The sequence below is a fragment of the Salmo salar genome, chromosome ssa19, assembly GCF_905237065.1.
Source record: "Salmo salar chromosome ssa19, Ssal_v3.1, whole genome shotgun sequence".
Lineage (NCBI taxonomy): Eukaryota > Metazoa > Chordata > Actinopteri > Salmoniformes > Salmonidae > Salmo > Salmo salar.
This window is the reverse complement of record NC_059460.1, coordinates 20,505,144-20,527,275: the sequence shown is the minus strand read 5'-3', so window position 1 is coordinate 20,527,275 and position 22,132 is coordinate 20,505,144. Positions and strand designations below refer to the sequence as shown.

Here is a 22,132-nt window from a genome sequence, read left to right as displayed (position 1 = left end):
TGCGATCCGTAAAAAAAAAAAAAAAGGAATTTGAAATATTTTCATACTTTTGCTAAAGTAGAATTTTACCTCTGGAGCCATGAAAATCCCAAAACCACAGGAAATTGAGGAGATTCAATTAGTAGAAACTGTATGGACTCACTGTGATTCCTGACACTCGCAGGTTAATGAGAACCGTACTGTGAGTGACCCTGCCAATTGAGCATCCATCCAATGCTCTGGTGTCCATAGGAATAGAGAGGGGTTGTGTGGAGATACCCAGGTCAGATACCAGGGTAGCATCCATGAAGCTCTCATTAGCCCGAGAGCCAATGAGCACCGGGAGAGATTTTGACCGGTCACCCCACAGCAGGATAGCATGGAGAGGAGTACGAGTAATAAGAGTTTGGAGACCTCCAGTATGGCCCACCAGCGTACTCATACCTACTGATGAGCCTGGTCTTTTACTGGACAGGTGGACATATAATGTCCTAGATTACCAAAATTCAGGCAACTGTTGGAGAAAAGCCTGTGAAAATGTTCATTATGAGACAATCTAGCCCTCTGGCTCTGGAGGAGACGAGTCGCCAGTCCCCGATGATTCCCGAGGGAACTTGGGTGACTTCAGATTCTCTCGGAAATGCCGGCGTTGGGGACTTCCGGGATTCTTCGGAGGCGAGGGAGAAACCATGGATGAGCGAGTGTGGCAGAGAACAGACCTCCTCTCCCTCCAGCATTCCTGTTGGTGCCCATCGATCCTTAAGGTCAAGGCTATGAGGGAGTCGAAGTCCATGGGTAACTCCCGAGCTGTGAGCTCGTTTTTAATTTCCTCAGATTAACCATAAAGGAAGGTGTGGACCAGGGACTCCGGGTTCCAGGCCAATGTGCGAAAGCCGACATCATAGTCTGCCACACTACGGAAGTCTTGATGAAGTTGAAGTAGCTTCTGAGCCTACAGGACACCAGAGAATTGAACACCTTCCTTAAGTCCGCTATGAAATCCTCCAGACGAAGGCAAGTGGTGGATTGTTGCTCCCACACAGCCGTAGCCCAGGCAATCATCCTTCCAGACATCAGTATTATGAGATACGCTATCTTCGAACAATCTGAAGGAAATGAAGAGGACTGCAGCTCAAAGATGAGGTAGCACTGGGAGAGAAACGTCCGGGAGGTCCCAGGATCCCCAACATAGCACTCCGGAGGAGGTAAATGTGGTTCTCGGGAAGCCGGGGTAGGCTGGGGAAAAGCACCGCTGGTGGCGGGGTTACAGAGCGTCTGGGAGGTTTTCATTGTGGCTTGCTGCCCAATAGATGGTCCGCGGAATTGCTCCAGTAATGAGTTAAACCCTTGCCATGACATTCCTCAAAGCTGTCATCAAGGCAAAGGGTAGCTACTTTGAATAACCTCAAATATATAATATATTGTGATTTGTTTTTGGTTACTACATGATTCCATATGTGTTATTTCATAATTTTGATGTCTTCACTATTATTCAATAGTAAAATAAAGACAAACCTGGAATGAGTAGCTGTGTCCAAATTTTTGACACTTACTGTATATATTTATATATATATTTCTTACATCATTAACCCAGAACAGTTTTTGTGTTTTTACATACAGCCAGAAATAACTTTTGGATATCAGAATGTCGGTAACTCACCAGCATTACACCAGGCTGACGGGCCACCCCCAGGTGGCAAAGGTAGGAAACAACACCTCTACTTTGCTTATCCTCAACACATGGGCCCCACAAGGGTGCATGCTCAGCCCCCTCCTGTTCACCCATGACAGTGTGGCCACTCACGCCTCCAACTCAATCATCAAGTTTGGAGACTGATTACCAACAATGACGAGTCAGCCTACAGAGAGGAGGTGAGGGCCCTGTTAGAGTGGTGCCAGGAAAATAACGTCAACAAAACAAAGGAACTGATCGTGGACTTCAGGAAACAGCATAGGGAGCACGCCCCTATCCACATTGACAGGACCGCAGTGGAGAAGGTGGAAAGCTTCAAGTTCCTTGATGTACACATCACTGATGATCGGAAATGGTCCACCCACACAGACAGTGTGGTGAAGAATGTGCAACAGCGCCTCTTCATCCTCAGGAGACTGAAGAAATGTGTCTTGACCCCTTGACCCCTCTCTTGCCAGAGAGTGGTGCGGTCTGCCCAACGCATCACCGGGGGCAAACTACCTGTCCTCGGGACACCTACAGCACTCGATGTCACAGGAAGGCCAAAAAGATCATCAAAGACATCAACCACCCGAGCCACGGCCTGTTCATCCCGCTATCATCCAAAAGGCAATGTCAGTACAGGTGCATTAAAAGCTGGGACCGAGAGACTGAAAAACAGCTTCTATCTTCGAGGCCATAACTAGCCGGCTTCCACCCTGTTACGTAACCCTGCACCTTAGAGGCCGCTGCCGTATATATACATAGACTTGGAATCACTGGCCACTTTAATAATGTCATGTCCTGACCAGTAAAGGAGTCTTTTGTCATTGTAGTATGGTCAGGGCGTGGCAGGGGGTGTTTGTTTTGTCTGTTTTGGGGTTTTTGGTCTAGGGGATTTTGGTTCTAGTTTTCATTTTCTATGTTTCGTTTTCCAGGTTTGGCCGAGTGTGGTTTCCAATCAGGGGCAGGTGTCTTTCGTTGTCTCTGATTGGAAGCCATACTTAGGCAGCCTGTTTTCCTTTGGGTTTTGTGGGTGGTTGTTTTCCGTGTTGTGTAAGTACCTGACGGAACTGTCGGTTGTCGGTTTTGTTATTTTCTGTAAAAGTGTTATCTCATTAAAATTAAAGAAGATGAGCACTACCCGCTGCACCTTGGTCTGTCCTTTACGACGCCCCTGACAAATAATGGAACACTAGTCACTTTAATAATGTTTACATACTGCTTCATTCATTTTATATGTATATACTGTATTCTACTGTATTTTAGTCATTGCCACTGCGACATTGACAGTCCTAATATAAAAAAAATTCTTATATCCATTATTTTACTATTAGATTTGTCTGTATTGTTGTGAATTGTTAGATACTACTGCACTGTTGGACCTAGGAACACAAGCATTTCCCTACACCCGCAACAACATCTACTAAATATGTGTATGTGGTCAATAAAATATGATTTGTATACGGCATAAGCAAATCTAATATGTCAATGGCAAGTGAGGCCTGCTACTACATTCTCCATCTTTCTCTCCCACTCTCACACGTGTGTGTACACACATATCACAGAAATCAACGCACACCCACGTGTGTCTGTGGTGTGTTTGTACACATGTAGTACTAAACAGTTCAAAATCAACAACCAGATGAATCATACATTTGGCATATTTGAGCTTAGAACAAGTCAAATAACAATCCTATATGACGTTAACCTACTTAATTCTGAAATGTATTTCAAAATACATATGTTCAAATCATTTTAATGATTTTTGAAATTTTTCTTAAAATCCCAACTTTGATTGTTATTATCTATCATACTTTCTGTGTCAATCTTAAAATGTCAATGTGGCCTGTCTAGACACTTGTACTCTGATGGCACCAAATTTCATTCACACCAAAACCGAATTTGTTCAATGGCGCATTTTGATATTGCACTAAATACAGTGCCTTCGGAAAGTATTCATACCCTTTGACTTTTTCCACGCCATGTTAGGTTACAGCCTTATTCTAAAATAGATTCATTCATTTTTTTCCCTCATCAATAAACACACAATACCCCATAATGACAAAGTAAAAACAGGTTTTTAGAATTCTTTCTAATTTATTAAATATAAAAAAACTGAAGTATCACATTACATACAGTGGGAAAAAAAGTATTTAGTCAGCCACCAATTGTGCAAGTTCTCCCACTTAAAAAGATGAGAGAGGCCTGTAATTTTCGTCATAGGTACACGTCAACTATGACAGACAAAATTAGAAAAGAAATTCCAGAAAATCACATTGTAGGATTTTTTATGAATTTATTTGCAAATTATGGTGGAAAATAAGTATTTGGTCACCTACAAACAAGCAAGATTTCTGGCTCTCACAGACCTGTAACTTCTTCTTTAAGAGGCTCCTCTGTCCTCCACTTGTTACCTGTATTAATGGCACCTGTTTGAACTTGTTATCAGTATAAAAGACACCTGTCCACAACCTCAAACAGTCACACTCCAAACTCCACTATGGCCAAGCCCTTCCAATTTGACCTGCACAGGCTGGAAGACTGAATCTGCAAGTAGGTAAGCAGCTTGGTTTGAAGAAATCAACTGTGGGAGCAATTATTAGGAAATGGAAGACACTACAAGACCACTGATAATCTCCCTCGATCTGGGGCTCCACGCAAGATCTCACCCGTGGGGTCAAAATGATCACAAGAACGGTGAGCAAAAATCCCAGAACCACACGGGGGGACCTAGTGAATGACCTGCAGAGAGCTGGGACCAAAGTAACAAAGCCTACCATCAGTAACACACTATGCCACCAGGGACTCAAATCCTGCAGTGCTAGACGTGTCCCCCTGCTTAAGCCAGTACATGTCCAGGCCCGTCTGAAGTTTGCTAGAGAGCATTTGGATGATCCAGAAGAGGATTGGGAGAATGTCATATGGTCAGATGAAACCAAAATATAACTTTTTGGTAAAATCTCAACTCGTCGTGTTTGGAGGACAAAGAATGCTGAGTTGCATCCAAAGAACACCATACCTACTGTGAAGCATGGGGGTGGAAACATCATGCTTTGGGGCTGTTTTTCTGCAAAAGGACCAGGACGACTGATCCGTGTAAAGGAAAGAATGAATGGGGCCATGTATTGTGAGATTTTGAGTGAAAACCCCCTTCCATCAGCAAGGGCATTGAAGATGAAATGTGGCTGGGTCTTTCAGCATGACAATGATCCCAAACACACCGCCCGGGCAATGAAGGAGTGGCTTCGTAAGAAGCATTTCAAGGTCCTGGAGTGGCCTAGCCAGTCTCCAGATCTCAACCCCATAGAAAATCTTTGGAGGGAGTTGAAAGTCCGTGTTGCCCAGCGACAGCCCCAAAACATCACGGCTCTAGAGGAAATCTGCATGGAGGAATGGGCCAATATACCAGCAACAGTGTGTGAAAACCTTGTGAAGACTTACAGAAAACGTTTGACCTGTGTCATTGCCAACAAAGGGTATATAACAAAGTATTGAGATAAACTTTTGTTATTGACCAAATACTTATTTTCCACCATAATTTGCAAATAAATTAATTAAAAATCCTACAATGTGATTTTCTGGATTTTTTTTCCTCATTTTGTCTGTCATTGTTGACGTGTACCTATGATGAAGATTACAGGCCTCTCTCATCTTTTTAAGTGGGAGAACTTGCACAATTGGTGGCTGACTAAATACTTTTTTTCCCCACTGTAAGTATTCAGACCTTGAATTTTGTTGAAGCACCTTTGGCAGCAATTACAGCCTCGAGTCTTCTTGGATATGGAGTTAAAAGCCTGTATTTGGGGAGTTTCATTCTTCTCTGCAGATCCCCTCAAGCTCTGTCAGGTTGGATGGGGAGCGTTGTTGCACAGCCACCACCATGCTTCACCGTAGGGATGATGCCAGGTTTCCTCCAGACATGATGCTTGGCATTAAGGCCAAAGCGTTCAATCTTGGTTTCATCATACCAAAGAATCTTGTTTCTCATGGTCTGAGAGTCTTTAGGTGCCATTTGGCAAACTCTAAGCGAGCTGTCATGTGCATTTTACTGAGGAGTGGCTTCCGTCTGGCCAATCTACCATAAAAGCCTGATTGGTGGAGTGCTGCTGAGGTGGTTGTCCTTCTGGAAGGTTTTCCGATCTCCACAGAGGTACTCTGGAGCTCTGTCAGAGTGACCATCGGGTTCTTGGTGACTTCCCTGGCCAAGGCCCTTCTCCTCCGATTGCTCCGTTTGGCCAGGTGGACAGCTCTAGGAAGAATCTTGGTGGTTCCAAACTTCTTCCATTTAAGAATGATGGAGGCCGCTGTGTTCTTGGGGACCTTCAATGCTGCAGATAATTTTTGGTACTCTTCTCAAGATCTGTGTCTCGACACAATCCTGTCTAGGAGCTCTACAGACAATTTCTTCGACCTCATGGCTTGGTTTTTGCTCTGACATGCACTGTCAACTGTAGGGCGTTATGTAGGCAGGTGTGTGACTTTCCAAATCATGTCCAATCAATTGAATTTACCACAGGTGGACTCCAATCAAGTTTTAGAAACATCAAGGACGATCAATGGAAACAGGATGGACCTGAGCTCAATTTCGAGTCTCATAGCAAAGGGTCTGAATACTCATGTAAGTAAGGTATTTCCTTTTTTTTTGCTTTGTCATTATGGGTATTGTGTGTAGATTGCTGAGGACGTTTCATTGAATACATTTTAGAAGGCTGTAACTTAAGAAAATGTGGAAAAAGTCTTGGGGTCTGAATACTTTCTGAAGGCACTGTATAGTACAAGGATGTGAATGGGTTAAGATAGTCTCATATCTAAGTCTTCCCAACCCTGGCAGTCATTCTGAGTACAGGTTGCGGGTGAATACAAATTCAAAATGATGGAAATCCCCATTCTGGCTGGATTCCAATAGAAATTACACATCACTTTGCAAGCCAGCATAATGTGACCTGCAGGCCTGATGAGGCCTGTAAACTATGAGTTTCAGCTCACTGTATTAGGGTAAAACTAGACCCTCAATAGAAGGCCTTATGAAATATGTAAAAAAAATATATTGTAATTTAGTACACATTCTTATCTAGAACAAATGACAGTAGTGAGTGCATACATTTTCATACTTGTCCCCCGTGGGAATCAAATCCACAATGCTGGCGTTGGAAACTCCATGCTCTACCAACTGAACCACACAGGTCTTGTATTGTCTGAAATAATTACATTTTCATGACAACACATTCAACTAGGCTCAAAGAATACAACAACCATGTCTCCATCACCAGGAAACACAGTCATGGGTAGTACTGCTAACTCAAACATTTATTTGAATGGGTTAAAACCCTACAGCAAGGTTTGGGATTTTTGTGTGGTTATTCAAAGAACCATCCCATTTATGGTTCTTCAGAGACCCTAAAATGGTTCCCCTATGGAATCGTTCTCAAGGACCTTATTTGTTTCCAACTTGCACCTTTATTTTTGAGAGTGTAGTAACATTGGTACTCTTCTATTATTTCTATTCTTCTCCCCCTGTCCAGGAGTCATCAGGACTGCCTTAGCCAACATGGACCGGGAGGCGAGGGAACACTATGCTGTAGTCATTCAAGCCAAAGACATGGCAGGATCGGTTGGAGGACTCTCTGGATCCACCACCATCAACATCACCCTCACAGATGTCAACGACAACCCACCCAAGTTCCCGCAAAGTGAGTACTGTATAGACACCAGGGTTGCCTTCAGCAGGCAAACGTTGTGGAGCGTTCAGAGAGAAAGAACAAAGATGACTCTCTGACATGTGGAATAAGGAATTACGTCAGTTTTATTCGTGGAATTTATGTCAGCAACGTTTCACACCATTTAACTGAACGTTGCCCAGTTACTCCATATCACTTGGAACGTGATTTTAAAAATGGCTTAACAGTATCTAAGAAATTGACTGTCTATTTCTGCTAAATACTAATTCCTTTGTTTAATAAAACAGCAGTGCTTCTCAGATATGTCACGTGACTGGCACAATGTCAATTTGAGAGTATTTTTAGCAGGCCAATTACAAATGGAGATTTCTCATATATCTATTAAAGAATCAAAATACACTCCTCCTCACTCAAATGGATTGACCTTAATTACAGAAAAACTAAACAGCTTTAATTGACTGTCAGGAGCTCAATCTTTAATAATTAACAGATGTTCAACATACATTAGATGAGAATATCATTGAGTAAAACCTTACCAATTGTGAATCCTGATTTTATATTTTTTTTTAATCTATCCTAGGTAAAAATAATCATATATTGATATGGCATTTGATCTCAAAATCTCTCATCAAATGCCATGCTGGCTGAATAAATATTTAAGAACACTGAACATCAATACCGTAAAATTATAGTTCAATAATCACATCTCTTTTAGAGTTCAAGTAAATTCTATTCAAGTGCCCTCAGACACATTGTAGCTCTAAATGTTGATTCAAGCAATCTGACTTGATAACAAAAGGCATTTAGTAACAATTCCATTCTGTGAAGTCAATTCAGGGTGACACAGGTAAAATACATCATCATTTGGAAAATCAGGCCAAAATATTGCACCAACGAGTGATGCTAAGCTGTTTCTTATCCTTTGTCCCAAATGCCTCCCTATTCCCTATTTAGTACAGTCTAAGCAATATGGTGCCTTTTGAGATGCAAACATTGTCTGTATTGTTATGTTCATGATCCACAGAAAATTACCAGTTGTACGTCCCTGAGTCAGCCCAGGTGGGCAAGCCAGTAGGGAAGATTAAAGCCAATGATGAGGACCTTGGCGTAAACGCAGCGATCAAGTACAGCATCATCAACTCAGAAGGAGCAGCCATGTTCTCCATCGCCACAGACAGAGACACCAGAGAGGGAATCATCAGCCTCAAGAAGGTACACAGAATGAATGAAAAATTAATTAATTCATTAAAGAATAAATGAATGAATTAACAATGACAGGCACTGTAGGGAAGGAATAATCAATCTCAAGAAGGTACATGACAGAGTAAATGAATTAATCAATGAATGAATGAAACAGTGACAGGGACACCTGGGAGGGAATAATCAACTTCATGAAGGTACATGACAAAGTTGTGCTTAAGGCACTCTTTTTCAGAAGTGTGTACTTGCACACTCCCCGTCATGGATTTAAAATAATACGATTGTTGTAAGCATTGGTTGGAGAGAGTTTCCACCATTGTAAAAATCCATGTGACATATTTTGCAAATGTACACTTTAGGAAAACAATGATATTGCTCTCTATTCCTGTGTAATAACACTGTTATTATTTTAGTAAAAACATTGTATTAAATTAGGTGTTCCCAATCTGAAAATTGTCTTGACCCCAACCATGTGAAAACAATGATGTAATTAATAGCCAATGTTAACTTTTTTATTTGGGGCTATAACAGTCAATTGAAAAACATTAACAGTATTTCTGATTGTTTTCTCAACTCACCATAACGTACTTTTAATGTTGGGCTATGACAGTCAATTTGCAAATTAGTCTGACATAATGTACAGTATCTTGTCTCACCACCACTAATGAGATCAGTGTGCTTGATGCATGTTGCGTCAGAACTTCTCAAAGTCAGGGGGCGTGGTCGACAGTACGCACATAATTTGAATGCATTCGATCAGCTGTTCGATTTCGCTTACCGGCATGTCAACTGAGCCAAGATCACAGTCAAACGAGTTGGGAAGTAGGTCCCAAACTGCTCCTCTGAACGTTGGAGGTGAGAAGTCATCAGCTGTGTTGGACACTTAATGATGCTGTTTTCTGTCAATAAACATGCAGAGCCGCGGGAAGGGGGCATGGTTCGCTTTTGAAAGACTCTATCCAATAATTATTATTTCCTCTGAATCCACTGATTCGGTCACTCATCTGTAGAATGTTTTTGTATTTTCCCTGCATGATTTGGTTCAGTTTCCCAAATATGTCTGTTACATAGGCAAGGAGACACAAGTCCGACACCAAGTCTGTTTTTTTACATCCATTTTGAATGACAACAGATCCTCTTTCAATGCGAAAAATCTTTCCAACACTCCCCCTCGATAACCACAAAGCCTTGGTGTGAAATAGCTTCCCTGTGGCTCAGTTGATAGAGCATGGTGTTTGCAACGCCTGCATGGTGTGTGCAACGCCAGGGTTGTGGGTTCGATTCCCACGGGGGGCCAGTACAAAAATTTAAAAATAAAATAAAAAAATGCATGAAATGAAATGTATGCATTCACTACTGTAACTCGCTCTGGATAAGAGTGTCTGCTAAATGATGTAAATGTATATAGAGCAATGTTATTCTCTGATCCCATATCTTCAAAATAAAATCTAATTTTATCGGTCTCATACACATATTTAGCAGATGTTATTGCGGGTTTAGCGAAATGCTTCTGTTTCTAGCTCCGACAGTGCAGTAATATCTAACAAGTAATATCTAACAATTTCACCACAAATATCCAATACACACAAATCTAAGTAAAGAAATGGAACTAAGAATATCTAAATATATGGATGAGCACTGTCAGAGCGGCATAGACTACGATACAGTAGAATATAATAAAATAGATTGTATTCATATGAGATAAGTAATGCAAAATATGTAAACATTGTTAAAGTGACTAGTGATTTCAAGTCTATGTATATAGGCAGCATCCTCTAATGTTTAACAGTCTGATGGCCTTGAGATAGAAGCTGTTTTTCAGTCTTTCGGTCCCAGCTTTGATGTACCTGTACTGACCTCGCCTTCTAGATGATACCAGGGTGAACAGGCAGTGGCTCGGGAGGTTGTTGTCTTTGATTATCTTTTTGACCTTCTTGTGACATCGAGTGCTCTAGGTCTCCTGGAGGGCAGGCAGTTTTGTGCTTTGGGCTGACTGCACCACCCTCTGGAGAGCCTTGCGGTTGCGGGCGGTGCAGCTGCAGCTGCCATACCAGGCGGTTATACAGGATGCTCTCAATCGTGAATCTGTAAAAGTTTGTGAGGGTTTTACGTGCTACGCAAATTTCTTCAGCCTCCTGAGGTTGAAGAGGTGCTGTTGTGCCTTCTTCACCACACTGTCTGTGTGGGTGGACCATTTCAGTTTGTCAGTTATGTGTATGCCGAGGAACTTGAAGCTTTCCACCTTCTACACTGCGGTCCCATCGATGTGGAAAAGGGAGTGGTCCCTCTGCTGTTTCCTGAATTCCACGATCATCTCCTTTGTTTTGTTGATGTTGAGTGAGAGGTTGTTTTCCTGACACCACACTTCCAGATTCCTCACCTCCTCCCTGTAGGCTGTCTCGTCATTGTTGGTAATCAAGCCTGTTGTGTTGTCTGCAAACTTGATGATTGATTTGGAGGCGTGCTTGGCCAATGAAGTCATGGGTGAACAGGGAGTACAGCAGTGGGCTGAGCACACACCCTTGTTGGGCCCCAGTGTTAAGGATCAGCGAAGTGGAGGTGTTGTTTCCTACCTTCACTACCTGTGGGTGGCCAGTCAGGAAGTCCAGGACCCAGTTGCACAGGGCGCGGTTCAGACCCAGGGCCTTGAGCTTAATGGTGAGCTTGGATGGTTCTATGGTGTTGAATACTGAGCTATAGTCAATGAACAGCATTCTTACATAGGTATTCCTCTTGTTCAGATGGGATAGGGCAGTGTGCAGTGCGATCGCTGTGGATCTATTGGGTTGGTAAGCAAACTGAAGTGCGTCTAGGGTGACAGGTAAGGTAGAGGTGATATGATCCTTGACTAGTCTCTCAAAGCACTTCATGATGCCAGAAGTGAGTGACACGGGGCGATAGTAATTTAGTTCAGTTACCTTTGCTTTCTTGGGTACAGGAACAATGGTGGCCATATTGAAGCATGTGGGGACAGCAGACTGGGATAGGGAGAGATTGAATATGTCCATAAACACAACAGCCAGCTGGTCTGCGCATGCTCTGAGGATGCGGCTAGGAATGCCGTCTGGGCCAGCCGTCTGGTTCAGGTTCTCATCACTGGTACATCCTGTTTGAGTGGCAGGTGCTTCAGGAAGCATGTGGTGAAATCTCTTCAGATTACCTAAACAAATTGACAACTAGAATGCCAAAGGTGTGCAAGGCTGTAATTGCTGCAAATGGAGTATTCTTTGATGAAAGCAAAGTTTGAAGGACACAATTATTATTTTAATTAAAAAATCATTATTTATAACCTTATAACCTATAAATCAATGTCTTGACTATATTTCCTATTCATTTTGAAACTAATTTCATGTATGTTTTCATGGAAACAAGGACATTTCTAAGTGACTCCAAACTTTGGAACGGTAGTGTATGTCTTGTGTCTGAGCCATTGAATTGTGACTCCACTTTGTCTCTATACTGACGTTTTGCCTGTTTGATTGCCTTGCGGATGGAATAACTACACTGTTTGTATTCTGCCATATTCCCAGTCACCTTGCCGTGGTTAAAAGCGGTGGTTCGCGTTTTCATTTTTGACGAATGCTGCCATCTATGCGTGGTTTCTGGTTAGGGTAGGTTTTAATTGTCACAGTGGGTACGACATCTATACACTTCCTGATAAACTCAGTCACTGTATCAGTATATTCATCAATATTATTTTCGGAAGCTACCCTTGTCCACCTTATCAAAACATATCCTAGTCCGCATGATCAAAACAATCTTGAGGCGTGGATTCCGATTGGTCAGAACAGCGTTGAATAGTCCTTAGCACAGGTACTTCCTATTTGGGTTTTTGCCTAGAGGAAGGGAAGCGCAATATGGAGTTGTGGTCAGATTTGCCGAAAGGAGGGCAGGGGAGGGCCTTGTAGGCATCCTAGAAGTTGGAGTAGCTGTGGTCGAGTGTTTTAGGAGCGTAAATACTACAGTCGATGTGTTGATAGAACTTCGGCAGCCTTTTTCTCAAATTTGCTACAATAAATGCGGCCTCGGGATATGTGGTTTCCAGTTTGCATAAAGTCCAATGAAGTTCTTTGAGAGCCATCATGATGTCAGCTTGAGGGGGGATATACAGTACAAGGCTGTGACTATAACCGAAGATAATTTTCTAGGGAGATAATATGGTCGGTATTTTTTAGTTTAGTTTATTAATTCGACCATTTTAAAAAACAAGCACACATAAAACTTGAAAAAGCCATACATGCACATTAATAAAATCATCGAGTATAACACACAATAAAGTCTGTGACTTATTTCCATTGTGGTCCTCTTGAGACAAGATGGCTAGACAAGATCGAACACAGTATGGAAGTGAAAAAAATTAAACAAAAACAGAGAAGAAGGACATCTATCTCATCATTCCAGTTACATCATAGGGGTCATTCATATGGGCACAGAAGACATCAAACATATTTTTACTTTATTTTTATAGCCGCCCAGAGAGGACGTTGTTTCTATGGGCAGAGGCAACTCATTCCATTCTGAGGCTCCAGTATACAAGAAAGTACCTTTCCCAGCATTACTCCTGAACCTGTACAAGCACACATCAGCAACACCTGATCTGGTGCTGTGATTGTGTGCTTCCCTAACACGAGGAAAGTAATCACTTAGATATCTGGGCACAGGACCATACATACTCCTGTAAACCAAACCTAGTCTAATCTGGGACACCCTAGCCTCAACAAGCAGCCAGTTTAGTTCCTGAAAGCAGCTCCTGCCTATGTGAGTACGTGGACTCACCTTGATCAGCTTATTCTGGGCAATCTGGAGCTTCCCCTTCATAAGCTTTAATAAGCCTCCAAACCAGAAAGTACTATAATAGTCAAAATGGCATTGAGTGAGGGCAGTAGCTAGCACTTTCATGGAGTCCTTATCAAGCAGCTTGGACTTTCTAGCCAAAAACTTGTCCTGGCATTAACCTTCCCTAGCACTTTATTGGCCATGCTCACTCACACCTCCCAAGCTTCCATCAAGGATACATCCCAAGTAGCTAACAGAGGTTTTAGTAGTCAGCACCTCGCCCCCTAATTCCACACTTATTTCAGAGGGCCTACTCAATTTATGTCTGGATCCAAAAATAATTGCTTCAGGTTTCTCTGAAGTGCAGAGATAGCTTATTATCTCCAAGCCATTTGCTAATGTTAGTAATCTTTGTGCTAAGTTTGCTCTCCAACATAGTTTTACTTTTGTGAGACACCAGAAGTGTAGAGTCATCCTCCTAAAGAAAAATACGGCAAGAACAAGCATCTTTCATATCGTTAATATAGACTAAAAACAGCAGAGGCCACAGCACGCTCCCTTGCGGAACGCCACAACTCATTGGTTTTGCCTGAGACAGTGAACCATTAACCTCTACTACTTGCTCCCTTCCTGATAAATAGGACTTTACCCAGCCTAGAGGGATACTGTTTAACCCCAGTGCCTCCAGTTTGGAGATTAGGAGACAGTGGTTAACTGTATCAAAGGCCTTCTGTAGGTCAAGCAGTACGATTCCACAGAGATTTCCCTCTTTGATTGTGATGTATTCTAGGTGATGTATTCCTGCTGCAGTATATCTCCGCATTCTGTGCTCAGTTCTTTTGCCGGCAGTTGGTCTCGGTGTATCATACAATGTGTCCATATGGCAGAGGGAGACACATTCATAACTAGAGTGCAGAGGCTTGCCCACTGTCCCGCCATAGATGGAGACCCATCTCTGCAAAAGCCCACCATTCGATCCCATGGAATCTGCTTATCGTCAATATAGCCACACAGCACACTGAACATCCCCTGTGCCGTTTCATGCTCGGGAATCGTGAGACAGAACAATATGTCCTCGTAAATAGCATCCCCCGTCATTTATAGTGAACAAAAGTCAATGCATGGGCCTCTCTGCCCTTACAGCTAATGTCTATTTGGAGAGCATAATCTGGTTCGTTTTTGAGTTGTTCAGGCAGTTTCCTCTTCAATGCTAGAAATTGCTAAAATGATTTGTTTAACTGTGTTATATGACATAGGTATTGATGTGAGTTTCTGTGCCTCTGCCGCTCCACACATTGTTTTCACCATCTCAATTGCGTCCGTTTAAATCAAAGTCGCTGCAATAGTGTGTCATTTCATAGCAGTCCTAGCTATTCACCGTGGGAATGATTCAAGTGCAACGGTCGAGTGTGGCCTTTTCCCTTGATCTAAGGGAACTCTCTGGTAGAATTTTATTTAAATTTATATTTTTAAGGTTAAACACATTGCAAGATTTTGAGATACAAAAACAATTCTAATATACAGTACCAGTCAAAAGTTTGGACACACCTACTCATTCAAGTTTTTTTTTTATTTTTACTATTTTCTACATTGTAGAATAATAGTGAAGACATCAGAACTAGGAAATAACACATATGGAATCATGTAGTAACCAAAAAAGTGTTAAACAAATCAAATATATTTTAGGTTTTAGATTATTAACCTCTATGGGCTAGGCGGGACGAATTCGTCCCACCTACGTAACAGCCACTTGAAGCCTGTGGCGCGATTTTCAAAACCTTAAAAATCCTATTACTTCAATTTCTCAAACATATGACTATTTTACAGCTATTTAAAGACAAGACTCTCGTTAATCTAACCACACTGTCCGATTTCAAAAAGGCTTTACAACGAAAGCAAAACATTAGATTATGTCAGCAGAGTACCAAGCCAGAAATAATCAGACACCCATTTTTCAAGCTAGCATATAATGTCACAAAAACCCAGAAGACAGCTAAATGCACCACTAACCTTTGATGATCTTCATCAGATGACAACCCTAGGACATTATGTTATACAATACATGCATGTTTTGTTCAATCAAGTTCATATTTATATCAAAAACCAGCTTTTTACATTAGCATGTGACGTTCAGAACTAGCATACCCCCCGCAAACTTCCGGGGAATTCGCTAACATTTTACTAAATTACTCACGATAAACGTTCACAAAAAGCATAACAATTATTTTAAGAATTATAGATACAGAACTCCTCTATGCATTCGATATGTCCGATTTTAAAATAGCTTTTTGGTGAAAGCACATTTAGCAATATTCTAAGTACATAGCCCAGGCATCACGGGCTAGCTATTTAGACACCCGGCAAGTTTAGCACTCACCAATATCAGCTTTACTATTCTAAAAGTTTGATTACCTTTTGTTGTCTTCGTCAGAATGCACTCCCAGGACTGCTACTTCAATAACAAATGTTGGTTTGGTCCAAAATAATCCATCGTTATATCCGAATAGCGGCGTTTTGTTCGTGCGTCCCAGACACTATCTGAAATGGTAAATCAGGGTCGCGCGCATGGCGCAATTCGTGACAAAAAAAATCTAAATATTCCATTACCGTACTTCGAAGCATGTTAAAAATCAATTTTTATGCCATTTTTCTCGTAGAAAAGCGATAATATTCCGACCGGGAATGTCCATTTAGCTAAACTGAGGAAAGTAAACAAAGCTTTCGGTCGACGCGGGCACGAGCCTGAGTCTCACAGTACTGTAACCAGCCACTACCCAAACGCGCTACTTTGTTTCAGCCAGAGCCTGCAAAGCCACGATTCCGCTTTTTGCCGCCTTCTGAGACCCTATGGCAGCCGTAGGAAGTGTCACGGGACAGCTAAGATCCTCACTCTTCAATATCAGAGACAAGAAGAACGACACCTTGTCAGACAGGCCACTTCCTGCCTGAAACCTTGTCAGGTTTTTGCCTGCCAAATGAGTTCTGTTATACTCACAGACACCATTCAAACAGTTTTAGAAACTTTAGGGTGTTTTCTATCCATGTGTAATAAGTATATGCATATTCTAGTTACTGGGTAGGAGTGGTAACCAGATTAAATCGGGTACGTTTTTTATCCAGCCGTGTCAATACTGCCCCCTATCCTAAACAGGTTAAAATCAAATCTAATTTTATTTGTCACATGCGCAAAATGCAACAGGTATACAACAGGTAGACCTTTCAATGAAATGCTTAGTTACAAGCCCTTAACAAACAATGCAGTTTTACAAAAAATACCTAAAAAAATATAAATAAAAGTAACAAATCTATAAAGAGCAGCAGTAAAATAACAGTAGCGAGGCTATATACAGGGGGTACCAGTACAGAGTCAATGTGCGGGGGTACCGGTTAGTTGAGGTAATTGACGTAGTATCTACATGTAGGTAGAGTTATTAAAGTGACTATGCATAGATAATAACAGAGCAGCATCGTAAAAGAGGGGGGGGCAATGCAAATAGTCTGGGTAGCCATTTGATTAGATGTTCAGGAATCTTATGGATTGGAGGCAGAAGCTGTTTAGACGCCTCTTGGACCTAGACTTGGCGCTCCGGTACCGCTTGCCGTGCGGTAGCAGAGAGAACAGTCTATGACTAGGGTGGCTGGAGTCTTTGACAATTTTCAGGGCCTTCCTCTGACACCACCTGGTATAGAGGTCCTGGATGGCAGGAAGCTTGGCCCCAGTGATGTACTGGGCCGTACGCACTACCTTCTGTAGTGCCTTGCAGTCGGAGGCCAGGCAGTGATGCAACCCGTCAGCATGCTCTCGATGGTGCAGCTGTAGAAGATTTTGAGGATCTGAGGACCATGCCAAATCATTCCAGTCTCCTGAGGGGGGATAGGTTTTGTTGTGCCCTCTTCACAACTGTCTTGGTGTGCTTGGACCATGTTAGTTTGTTGGTGATGTGGATGCCAAGGAACTTGAAGCTCTCAACCTGCTTCACTACACGCCCCCCATCGATGAGAATGGGGGCATTCTTGGTCTTCCACAATCATCTCCTTTGTCTTGAACACGTTGAGGGAGAGGTTGTTGTCCTTGCACCACACAGTCAGGTCTCTGACCTCCTCGCTATAGGCTATCTCAACGTTGTCTGTGATCAGGCCTATCACTGTTGTTTCATCGCCTAACTTAATTATGGTGTTGGAGTCGTGCCTGACCATGCAGTCATGAGTGAACAGGGAGTACAGGAGGGGACTGAGCACACACCCTTGAGGGGCCCCAGTGTTGTTGGTCAGTGTGGCAGAAGTGTTGTTACCTACCCTTACCACCTGGGGGTGGCCCGTCAGGAAGTCCAGGATCCAGTTGAAGAGGGAGGTGTTTAGTCCCAGGGTCCTTAACTTAGTGATGAGCTTTGAGGGCTCTATGGTGTTGAACGCTGAGCTGTCGTCAATGAATAGCATTCTCACATACAGTTGAAGTCGGAAGTTTACATACACTTAAGTTGGAGTCATTAAAACTTGTTTTTTAACCACTCCACAAATGTCTTGTTAACAAACTATAGTGTTGGCATGTCGATTAGGACATCTACTTTGTTCATGACACAAGTAATTTTACCAACAATTATTTACAGACAGATTATCGTAGAAAAGCGATAATATTCCGACAGGGAATCTCCTTTTCGGCAAACAGAGGAAAAAATCCCAAAGGCGGGGGCGGTCGGGTCACGCGCATAAGCCCAGTGTCCCTTGATCGGCCACTTGAGAAAGGCGATAATGTGTTTCAGCCTGGGGCTGGAATGACGACATTCTGTTTTTTCCCAGGCTCTGAGCGCCAAACGGACGAAGTGGAAAGTTTCACGTTAGAGCAGAGATCCTTAGTAAATGATAGAGATGGAAAAGAAGTTCAAGAAATGGTCAGACAGGCCACTTCCTGTAAAGGAATCTCTCAGGTTTTGACCTGCCATTTGAGTTCTGTTATACTCACAGACACCATTCAAACAGTTTTAGAAAATTTAGGGTGTTTTCTATCCATATGTAATAAGTATATGCATATTCTAGTTACTGGGTAGGAGTGGTAACCAGATTAAATCGGGTATGTTTTTTATCCAGCCGTGTCAATACTGCCCCCTAGCCCTAACAGGTTAACTTATAATTCACTTTATCACAATTCCAGTGGGTCATAAGTTTACATACACTAATTTGACTGTGCCTTTAAACAACTTGGAAAATTCCAGAATGATGTCATGGCTTTAGAAGCTTCTGATAGGCTAATTGAAATAATTTGAGTCAATTGGAGGTGTACTTGAGGATGTATTTCAAAGCCTACCATCAAACTCAGTGCCTCTTTGCTTGACATCATCGGAAAATCAAAAGAAATCAGCCAAGACCTCAGAAAGAAAATTGTAGACCTCCACAAGTCTGGTTCATCCTTGGGAGCAATTTCCAAATGCTTCAAAGTACCACGTTCCTCTGTACAAACAATAGTACGCAAGTATAAACACCATCGCACCACGCAGCCGTCATACCGCTCAGGAAGGAGACACGTTCTGTTTCCTAGAGATGAACGTACTTTGGTGTGAAAAGTGCAAATCAATCCCAGAACAACAGCAAAGGACCTTGTGAAGATGCTGGAGGAAACAGGTACAAAGCATCTATATACACAGTAAAACGAGTCCTATATAGACCTAAGCTGAAAAGCCACTCAGGAAGGAAAAAGACACTGCTCCAAAACCGCCATAAAAAAGCCAGACTAAGGTTTGCAACTGCACATGGGGACAAAGATCGTGCTTTTTGGAGAAAAAAAGTCCTCTGGTCTGATGAAAAAGCAGAACTGTTTTGCCATAATGACCATCGTTATGTTTGGAGGAAAAAGGGGGAGGCTTGCAAGACAAAAACACCATCCCAACCGTGAAGCACAGGGGTGTAGGGCAGAACTGAAAAGGTGTGTTCAAGCAAGGATGCCTACAAACCTGACGCAGTTATACCAGCTCTGTCAGGAGGAATGAGCCAAAATTCACCCAACTTATTGTGGGAAGCTTGTGGAAGGCTACCTGAAATGTTTGACCGAAGTTAAAGAATTTAAAAGGCAATGCTACCAAATACTAATTGAGTGTATGTAAACTTCTGACCCACTGGGAATGTGATGAAAAAAAAATAAAAGCTGAAATAAATCATTCTCTCTACTATTATTCTGACATTTCACATTCTTAAAATAAAGTGGTGATCCTAATTGACCTAAGACGGGGGACTTTTACTAGGATCAAATGTCAAGAATTGTGAAAAACTGAGTTTAAATGTATTTAGCTAAGGTGTATGTAAACTTCCAACTTCCGACTTCAACTTGCCAGTTGTAGGTGTTCCTTTTGTCCACGTGTGAAAAGGCAGTGTGGAGAGTAATAGAGATTGCATCATCTTTGGATCTGTTGGGGTGGTATGCAAATTGGAGTGGGTCTAGGGTTTCTGGGATAATGGTGTTGATGTGAGCCATGACCAGCCTTTCAAAGCACTTCAAGGTTACAGACGTGAGCCCTACGGGTCGGTAGTCATTTAGTCAGGTTACCTTAGTGTTCTTGGGCACAGGGACTATGGTGGTCTGCTTGAAACATGTTGGTATTACAGACTCAGACAGGGAGAGGTTGAAAATATCAATGAAGACACTTGCCAGTTGGTTAGGGCATGCTCGGAGTACACGTCCTGATAATCCGTCTGGCCCTGCGGCCTTATGATTTTTGACCAGTTTAAAGGTCTTACTCACATCAGCCACAGAGAGTGTGATCACAGTCGTCCGGAACAGGTGATGCTCTCATGCATGTTTCAGTGTTACTTGCCTCAACGCGAGTATAGAATAAATGTACCTCGTCTGGTTGGCTCGTGTCACTGGGCAGCTCTTGGCTTTGCTTCCATTTGTAGTCTGTAATTGTTTGCAAGCCCTGCATAGCGTCGGAGCCGGTCTAGTACGATTCGATCTTAGTCCTCTATTGACGCTTTGCCTGTTTGATGGTTCGTCGGAGGGCATAGCGGGATTTCTTCTAAGTTTACGGGTTAGAGTCCCACTCCTTGAAAGTGGCAGCTCTACCCTTTAGCTCAGTGCGGATGTTGCCTGTAATCCATGGCTTCTGGTTGGGGTGTATACGTACAGTCACTGTGGTGATGTCATCGATGCACTTCTTGATGTGGTGTACTCTTCAATGCCATTGGAAGAATCCCAGAACATATTCCAGTCTGTGCTAGCAAAATAGTCCTGTAGCTTAGTGTCTGCTTCATCTGACCACTTTTTTATTGACCGAGTCACTGGTGCTTCCTGCTTTAATTTTTGCTCGTAAGCAGGAATCAGGAGGTTAGAATTATGGTCAGAGTTGACAAATGTAGGGTGAGGGAGAGCGTTGTACCCGTCTCTGTTTTGGAGTAAAGGTGGTCTAGAGTTTCTTTTCCCTCTGGTTGCACAATTAACATGCTGGTAGAAATTAGGTAAAATGGATTTAAGTTTCCCTGCATTAAAGTCTAGGAGATCTGGATGAGCGTTTTCCTGTTTGCTTTTGGCCGTTTACAGCTCATTGAGTGTGGTCGTAGTGCCAGCATCAGTTTGTGGTGGTAAAAAGACAGGTAGGTAGATAGTGTGGTCTACAGCTTATCATGAGATACTCTACCTCAGGCGAGCAAAACCTTGAGCATTCCTTAGATATCGTGCAACAGCTGTTGTTTACAAATATACATAGACCATCACCCCTTGTCTTACCAGAGGCTACTGTGCTATCCTGCCGGTACAGTGTATAACAAGCCAGCTGTATGTTATTCATGTCATCTTTCAGCCACGACTTGGTGAAACATAAGATATTACAGTTTTTAATGTCTTGCGGCTAGGATATATGTATGTGTGTATATATTTATTGTTATTTATTGTTTTGTAGAAATTCTCCAGCTACTCCATTTTCATATTACATGAACCTACGTGGGGTCGCAAACCATAGTTTGGGAACCGCTGGTGTAGAGTTTGTTGTCCTTCTGGCAGGTTCTCCCATCTCAGCAAAGGAACTCTGTATTTCTGTCACTAGTAATTGGGTTCTTGGTCACCTTTCTGACCAACATCTTCCTTGCCCGTTTGGTCAGTTTGGTAGGACAGCCAGCTCTATGCAGAGTCTGGGTAGTTCCATTCTTTTTCCATTTCCCAATGATGGAGAACACTGTGGTCTTGGAAACTTGGGGTCACGTACCCTAGTTTGGGAACAGCTGTATTAACCCTATCTCTCACGAGACCCCAGCAAAGATTGGCTTTTCATTTATCTGACTTTCATTTATCTGCATGTCCAGCCCCTGTATTTGGCCTCACACTTAAATGGAATGGAAAAACACTTTACAAATGTAAATTAAAATGTTTTGCCAGAGCAAAAACCTGATAAAAATGAATTCATATAAATGCTGTACAGAAATTGTTTGCTCGCTGTGAAGTGACTATGCAACTAGTCAGTGACAATTGTATGGAGTTTGTGACAGCAACTATGTGCGCTTATTACAGTATTATTGACAATATGTCATGGGATTTCTAATGATCCTCTTTGTAGAAGAACCCCTTACCTTGTAACAACACTTGTATAGCTTGTGAGCGTCTTAGAGCAAATGTTCCATATGCGTGTTCGTGAGCATCTCAGCTTTTCATCGATAGAGCTAATAGTTTAAACCTCAGACCATTCGGTCTTACAAACACTGCTCTAGCTCAGCCCCCATGAATCACACATACTAATGGTTGATATCTATTGATACAGAAGAAATAGACTAACCCATTGGTACAACCCACTATGTTTAAAACGTGCTAGCGTTGCTGTGGGACACATTGGGTTAACATGTTGTAACG

At 42.3% G+C, this 22,132-nt stretch overlaps 1 protein-coding gene across 1 annotated transcript in view; it reads left to right on the top strand.

Annotated features, from left to right (window-relative positions):
* Positions 1 to 22,132, top strand: part of LOC106578564 (cadherin-18) — a 227,641-nt gene that overhangs the window by 150,226 nt on the left and 55,283 nt on the right. Inside the window, exons 5-6 of the mRNA XM_014157549.2 lie at positions 7,177 to 7,344; positions 8,357 to 8,544. Of these exons, the coding sequence (XP_014013024.1) occupies positions 7,177 to 7,344; positions 8,357 to 8,544 (356 nt within the window). The remainder of the gene's footprint in view (positions 1 to 7,176; positions 7,345 to 8,356; positions 8,545 to 22,132) is intronic.